At 38.0% G+C, this 8,013-nt stretch overlaps 1 protein-coding gene across 1 annotated transcript; it reads left to right on the plus strand.

Annotated features, from left to right (window-relative positions):
* Positions 1-251: 251 nt before the first annotated feature.
* LOC130733702 (glycerol-3-phosphate acyltransferase 5-like) lies at positions 252-2,753 on the plus strand. The gene is made up of 2 exons (XM_057585943.1): positions 252-1,185; positions 1,590-2,753. Exons 1-2 carry the CDS (start codon positions 619-621, stop codon positions 2,505-2,507), a joined length of 1,485 nt encoding a protein of 494 aa, XP_057441926.1. The 5' UTR covers positions 252-618; the 3' UTR covers positions 2,508-2,753.
* The last annotated feature ends 5,260 nt before the right edge of the window (positions 2,754-8,013 follow it).

Below are 8,013 nucleotides of genomic sequence, written 5' to 3' on the forward strand. Positions count from 1 at the left end.
TGAGCGTGAATCACTGAGTATCAGAGTATGTGAGTGTGTGAGAGAGAGAGGAGTAAGTGGGGTCTGGGTGCAAATATAAAATCTCAGGGGTTCAAAAAAAAAAAGCATTACAAGGGGGTAAGTAGAAATATTTTTTTTTCAGGGGGTTCAACTGAACCCCCTGAGTTTGCTGTGGGTCCGCCCCTGCGTATGCTTCACTTTAAATAACGTAGCCAACCTAAATACTCCCATTTTAGGTGTCCAAAAGTATCCGTCTAGAAATTAAACAGTATTTTTATCGTTGGGGTTAAGTAATCAGTCCTTCCCAATTAACGTTGATTCTAATCCATTTTTCTTCGTCAATATATCCACCCAAAATCAAAGAGACAAGCAATCGAATTAGTAGTGAAGGTAGTTGAAAAACTGATAAACTGCCTTATAGTTATAGCATGCCAAACATTAGATAAGACCGTCCACATAATTACACCCCATTCCCTTTCCTTAATCTCATAACCATAAAACGTACCCAAATATCATAACATATCATCATATCCTTTAAAACGATCGAGTACTGAAACATTAGAAACCTCAAAAATTCCAAAACATAGAACATAATAGCAAAACTTCAAACATTTTCAAATGGAGTCTGTTGTGTCTGAGCTAGAAGGCACGCTTCTGAAGAACTCGGACACCTTCTCCTACTTCATGCTTGTGGCGTTTGAAGCGTCCGGTTTGGTTCGGTTCGTTTTGTTGTTGCTCTTATGGCCGGTGATTCAGTTGCTAGACATGGTTGGCATGGGTGACTTGGGGCTGAAGCTCATGATCTTTGTGGCCGTGGCTGGGGTTCCACGAAACGAGATTGAATCGGTGGCTCGGGCGGTTCTGCCCAAGTTTTACTTTGATGATCTTGACATGGAAGCGTGGAAGGTGTTCAGCTCGTGTGACAAGCGTGTTGTGGTCACCAAAATACCGCGGATCATGGTGGAGATGTTCGTGAAGGAGCACTTGCGGGCCGATGAGGTGATTGGGAGTGAACTCTGCTTCAATAGGTTTGGACTTGCTACTGGGATGGTTCAGGGTGGCTCCATTAGCAACGTTTCTGAAAGAGTTGCAAAGGTTTTCAACAATGAAGGACCTACTTTGGGTATGTCATCAAGGCCTAGTGATGCTTCGAGCTGTACATCCAGCTTCATCCAACTTTGCAAGGTACGTACGCACGTTTATGATAATTTATGATTCACCAAGTTTCCATTTAAGAGACATTAATCTAGAGTTCTTGATTGCAAGTGTTACACCGCATTGATTCACATAAGAATTATTATTGTATATTTGATTACAATTTAAACCTCAATTTGGCACATGTAAGAAATCTCATATGAATAGAGGATGAACAGAAGTTAGATGGAGAGATAATAAAGAAATAATGCATGAATTAATACTCTTTTCTAAATACGTGTACCACCTACACTATATACACCCGTCAGACAACTTTTAATTTTTTTCTCTATTTTTTTTAATATATATATTGCATCATATATCATTTATCTCTCATTTTTTGGTCATCTATTGTTTTTAAATAAACATGTTCTAACTATATCATTTACATGCAGGAACAAATGCAACCACCATTTACAACTGGCCAAAAGTACAACCACCACATGCTCCCGCAGCCAAACCCAGTGATCTTCCACGACGGCCGCCTCGTCAAGCGGCCGACACCCGCAACCTCCCTGCTAATCATCCTCTGGATGCCCTTAGGCATAGTACTCGCCATAATCCGCCTCAGTGTCGGCTGCATCCTACCATTTTGGATCATCCCTCACATGTCAAGGCTTTTCAGCTGCAAAGTTGTCGTCAGAGGCAAGCCACCGCCCCCTCCTTCTCGCGGCAGCTCTGGTGTCCTCTTCGTCTGTACCCACCGCACCCTCATGGACCCCGTCATCCTTGCCTCCGTGCTCGGCCGTAAAGTCCCCGCTGTCACCTACTCTATTTCACGCATATCAGAGATCCTCTCTCCAATCCCCACCGTGAGGCTAACGAGAAAGCGAAATGTAGACGCCGAGAGAATCAAAGAAGAACTCTCCAAAGGAGATCTCGCGGTGTGCCCTGAAGGAACCACGTGTCGCGAGCCTTTCCTTTTGAGGTTCAGTGCGCTCTTTGCAGAGCTTACTGACCGAATAGTCCCGGTGGCTATGAACTACCGGGTGGGATTCTTCCACGCCACCACTGCAAGGGGATGGAAGGGTCTTGATGCAGTTTTCTTTTTCATGAACCCGAGGCCGGTTTATGAGGTGACTTTCCTGAACCAGTTGCCGGTTGAGGCCACATGCTCGTCGGGGAAGAGTCCACATGACGTGGCGAACTATGTGCAGAGGATACTGGCAGCTACTTTAGGGTTTGAGTGCACCAACTTCACAAGGAAAGACAAGTATAGGGTGTTGGCTGGGAATGACGGCATCGTATCTTGCACTTCCTTCCTTGATCGGGTAATGAAGGTGGTGAGCACTTTCAAGCCATTTTTACAGTGACATTGTGTAAACATAAGAAAAATGGAAAGAAAAAAACGATAATTGTTTTATTTTATGATTTGTTTCTATTGGTAGCAGCTTTGTGTATTGAAGAATTATCTTAATTTTTTTTTGTAAATCTTTTGGTTTTTTCTATAGATTGATTTTTTTTATTTGACAGATGTCTCTATCCATTAGAGAAGTGATTGTATGTTGCTTACCTTTAGACGGTCTAGGCCAACACATTTAGTTATGACTTATTATTTATTTCTCGGGGCATTCACTTTAATAAATTCAATAAAGTATACATCACGAACATGTGTTTAATTAGTTGTTTTTTTTTTCTTTCTAAATTACCTCAAGTGATAATAGGATAAAATCACTATAACATTTAGGGGTTGTCTAAATAACCCTACATAAAATTTGGGTTAAATTACCCTTGATGAGATGTCCCAGTAATAATAGAACATGTGTATTTATTAATTCCAGCTCATTTCATTATTCATTTTACTCTAATTTATTTGCACAATAAACCAATCAATTAGAATAATTAATATATAACTCGTTATATAACTCCTTTTTCCAAAAAACTGAGAACCCCGAATCCCCAATTTCTTCCATGCTTTAATCTGCTTTGTTTGCTCATCTTCTTGGTCTCTTTGCTAAGGATATTAATTCGCGATTCAACATATACACAAAGTCATCTTTTATGCAAACACGTTTCTACATATGTAAGAACAATTGACTGTTTATACTTTATACTATGAGTTTGTCGATTTTATTGGTTCATATATGAGACATTAAAATATTCAGCAAATGACATTAAGATCATGAAACGAGGGAAAAAATGTTTTCTTAAAAGAGAATTAGCTGGGTGGATAAGCTATGTGTATGCGTGTTTGGAAAATCACCTCAAGTGATAATAGGATAAAATCACTATCACATTTAGTGGCTTAATTTTGAAGTTTTACATCGGCTAAACCGAAGCTATCCGTGACATATTAGCGTCAGGGCAAATGTGGATTTTTGACTTTAAATCAAGTCTCTCTTATACTAAACAACACAATTAATATGTATAATATTGTACTTAAGTTTTATCATTTCTCTCTCTATTGTCGCTGGATCTCCCTTCATAGGGCTGTTGTAGTCGAAGAATGATGAGGAGAGGTGAAGATAAATGGTACATCGGGATGTTATGCATGGTGAGGGGGAGTGAGTTTTGGTTTATTTATGGGTTTTGGCTCTGGGTTGATAGGTTTGAAGGAAAATGATGGTGGGTGGGAGGAAGAAGATGAAGAGGAAGAGAAATATAGGGACCAAATATGATGCTAGTAGAATTTGTATGCTCAGTTAAATTAATGAAACTAGATATGGATGATCTTGATTAGGAGTGAAAAATGTACATGTGAATGAACTTTTTTAAAACAAAATTTTTGGGATGAAAAGCTATAAAAAAAAATTACATGGACCATTTTAAAGAAGGGTGTATATGTTAGGGGAAAAAATATATTTAACCATAGACTTATAATTTGATTGAGGAATAAATTGTTAAATTTTATTAGGAATATTTAGGGAGCTTTTCCTCTTCATAACAGGCAATGACCACAACTTCCACCGAAGACATGTCTTCAGGGAATCCAACTCAGCAGCGGATAGCTTCACGAAGAATGGTATCTCCATGCCAAGTGACTCTAGGGTGTTTGAAGCCCCTCCTCTTTTTGTATTGTTCGTTTCGTTTCATGTTTAACTTCTGCAATACTCTCTACCTGATATCTTAGTCTTCTTCTTGCTTGGGCTATAGCCCCGATTTACTCATAAAAAAAAATGCATAACCAGCTACACATGTCGGTTTAGTCGGTAAAGACGAAACATTTCCTCTCAAAAGTTTGTTAGAAGTCTCACATTGGCTAGAGATAGGGCATAAATATCCTTTATAATGGTAGTGCACTAGTGCAAACCAACTCTAGAGCTAGCTTTTGTGGTTGAGTATAGACCTCCCAATTTCTAATAAAATTTGTATGTTCGATTCTCGTTGCTAACGTGAAAGTTATGTTGGTGGACGATCTGTAACTATCTTTGTAAGGATCCCCAGAGCAAATGGTTTGGTCTGAGGTAGTGATCAGGCCCAACCCACTCAAACTTTTATTCATCTAAAACAAAATACCCTCCCTGACCACATCGGAGGGATTAACGGCTAAGTCACCTTGTGAAGAGGAGGATGAAACATGGCAAACCTTATTATCATTTGCATGCTCATTCTGAGTTAAGCTAGTTGGAGACACACCAGACGTAGCTACAGGTACTTACTGATGAAACTCTGAGATAGAAATTTTAGGTTGTTATAAGAGACCAGAACTGGTATCAAACGAATTGATCATAGAATTTTTTTATCTTCTCTCTTCATGGAGTTTTTTATTTTCTTTCTATTTCACTACTGCATCCCTATCCACTGCATGCATTCGAGAAAACCCTTTTCGATAGCTATTCTTTATAGTAAGTGACTGAATATTAGATTAGTGTCGTTTATATAATTTCTTGCTCAGTGAGAATCTACCATTGTCAATTACTTGAAACCAGTACAAGATTTTGTTATGGCGTTCCGCGTTTGGCATAAATTATTCTATTCTGAATACTTTATTTGATTTCAAAATTCAAATTACTTTGATTGTTTAATTAAGTGGCTATGTGACTGGAATCTTGGAGTATGAATTTCTTTTTTGTATGATTTGGGTGGAACAAATTTATTCAGAAACTTAGGTTGAATGTGGATTGTACATTGCCTTTTTTTATTACTTTTTTTGCTTGCTTTTGCAACCACTCATGCTCAAAATCAAGGTACTAAAATTTGCTAAACATTGAAACCAATTAGCATGGAAGACGGCAACGGAGTGCGTTCGAGTTTTGCGGTTGATATTATTAAATGCAGAGCCAAAGAGGTTCCGATTTTTGATTCTCGGATAATCATTCTTTTATTTTTTCCTTCGAATAAAAGGAGATTCATTTTGGTGATGTTTCTTCTGATTCTTTTATAATGGCTAGTTTTTAAGGTATGGTGTGAAGTGTGAAGAAGCATGATGGGGCGTTTAAAGTAGAGATTTGTGATATATAAAGCAGAGATTTTCATCATCTTCTTTTATGAGGTGCATTTTCTTTATAAACAAACATATCTTGTTTGGAGGGTAGAGGATCAACACAGTCCTTATATAGACTTTCATGGATATATTCTAGTTCTATGATTTTCAAGAACTACCCCTTTCAAAATGGATAACTGAGTCTATTCTTTCACAAACACTAAAAGTGCATTGAGGACTTGAAACGTGTGGTTTGTTGAGGTTAAGGCCCTTTCTGCCAGTTTGTTCTTCCTCTTTTGTCTGATGCCGTTTTAGAAGCACTGGTTGTAATTTACTTTAGTTTTGTTTCTGCGCTGTGCCTGTCATTGATGTATGTGATAGCATTACTATGTTTACATATTTATATAGTACAATGGATCATAGCAACTGTGTAGAGGTTCAAAAGAAAATTAGTGTTAAAGAGGGACACAATCAGGTGAGTGATCACTGCTGTGCAAATAAGTTTTGAGCTCTGCAGGGACCACTACCTCAATTGGGCTGGCCTCGTGCTGTGGTTCTTGGCCGAGCTCGCGTTGATTAGTTCATTATTATTGTTAATTAATTGCTTGAAACCTTCCCCTTTTCATGTCCAAACACATTATTAAATGTGGTTTATTCTCTCTGTCAAACAGCTTTTGCTTTGCTGTTGTGCAGTTCTATGGAGTAAGGAAGTTGGAAGCTGCTTTTGTTGTTGTGCAGTTCTCATTGCTACCATGGCTCTTTCTTTTGGCTGGGTATTTGATGACGCAAAACCTAGTGGAAAAGAACTTTTGATAGGTAAATTTTATATGATTGTGTAGCTGAAATATCACTTTTGTATATGACCCAAATTTTTGTCTTCTTTAATAGCTTGCATCTCTTACTGACTTTTTGGGAATGAAAATATATCTGTCCACTGGTATATAGCCTTCCTTGTTCCTCCTTCTGGTAGGTATTTTCAGAAATGATAATGTTACCAGCCACCTGCAGGTATCCTAATCATACTATTATCTCATATGCAGTGTTGTTAATGGTGGATGGCGGACTATGTTGGAGAGCCAAAAACCCGCCATATTGACAAATAATGATGGCGGGCAGATTATGGCGGGATATCGACCATGACAAAGCTAAAAATCCGCCATGAGATTCCGCTATGGCAGATATTTGGTAACACTGCTAATATGTACTTTAGGAAGCAACATTAGCAACTGTTACGGAGTACATGGTAGATGGTTCTCTTAGGCATGTATTGCATCGTAAAGATAGGGCTAATAATATGCAAGGTAAAAACTGGCTTTTCACCAGGTTGGTGATTTTGACCTGTCAAAAATTAAGCAAGACACCCCTGGAGGCTGGTGGTGTGAGTGGAACCCTACTTTGGATGGCACTAGAGCTACTGAATGGTAGAAGCAACAAGAAATAACAAATTATGCGATCATGAATTCATTATCATAATGAAAAATGAGGAATTCATATTGTCTCTTAAGTTTTGTTGCGTCTTTTATATCCATCAGCCTCCATTATCAGCTGACCAGGTGAATGCTTCCGCAGATTTTGATTATGAATGAGGTCGGTACCGTAACATTTGGTGTTATGTTTTCCCTCCCTAGAATAATTTGTATCTTCTTTTAACTTCTGTGTTCTACCTAGAGTTTGCCTAATGGTTGTGTTTGGGGTCGTGGTGACTGTGGCAAGGATAGGGCCAGAGGTACTTGTCTGCATTTTTCATTTCCATGAACCATATTATGCTTATCAGGTGTTTGTTTTCTCTAAGGTGAGTTGATTGTGATTGATGGAGTTTGTTATTTGAGTCCATTATATTGTTTCCTCATCTTATTTTTAATGTAAAGCTAATGCCTTAGATGTTGTGGATGATCACATTTGGAAGTTTGTCATAGGGGCATTATGATGTTTGAATGCATCTCGATCAGTAACGGTTAGATGTGCGATATTTTTAACGGGATGTCACTTCTTGATGTCCACTAGGCATTAGCTATTTATCATGATAAGTGTTACCAAGATATCATACCTATTTCTTGTAAAGTTGTATTAGAAAGAATGAATAAATGAAAAATATTGCTATAGCTTGGCAGTAAGTCAGTAAAGAATTAACTATATACATGTTGAATGGCTTGACAGTATAAAATTTCAAATTGTTCAATAGTCATATATTGAATTGACTAGGAAGGGGTAAGACATTAATATTATCATTTAGCTAGCAATTAGCTGCCTGCTGAATATTTAACAATATTTTTTCCATCAAATAACCGTGAATAGCTAGACTTGTCCTAACTATTTGGCTAGGAAATATAAAGCTATATTTGAGTTGCAGAGTAACGATGAAACTCTTAAAATTTGCTTCAACTTCACTGCCAAAAAATTTGGCAGCTAATCAGCTACTAGTTTTATGCTGCCAACATTTCTTAGCTAAACTTACT

The sequence above is a fragment of the Lotus japonicus genome, chromosome 1 (genome assembly GCF_012489685.1).
Source record: "Lotus japonicus ecotype B-129 chromosome 1, LjGifu_v1.2".
Lineage (NCBI taxonomy): Eukaryota > Viridiplantae > Streptophyta > Magnoliopsida > Fabales > Fabaceae > Lotus > Lotus japonicus.

What these genes read in the sequence shown, in the direction of transcription:
- LOC130733702 (XM_057585943.1), top strand. Translation starts at nt 619, where the DNA reads ATGGAGTCTGTTGTGTCTGAGCTAGAAGGCACGCTTCTGAAGAACTCG. An exon ending in GCTTCATCCAACTTTGCAAG is followed by an intron (nt 1,186 to 1,589) that starts GTACGTACGCAC and finishes ATTTACATGCAG; the next exon opens with GAACAAATGCAACCACCATT.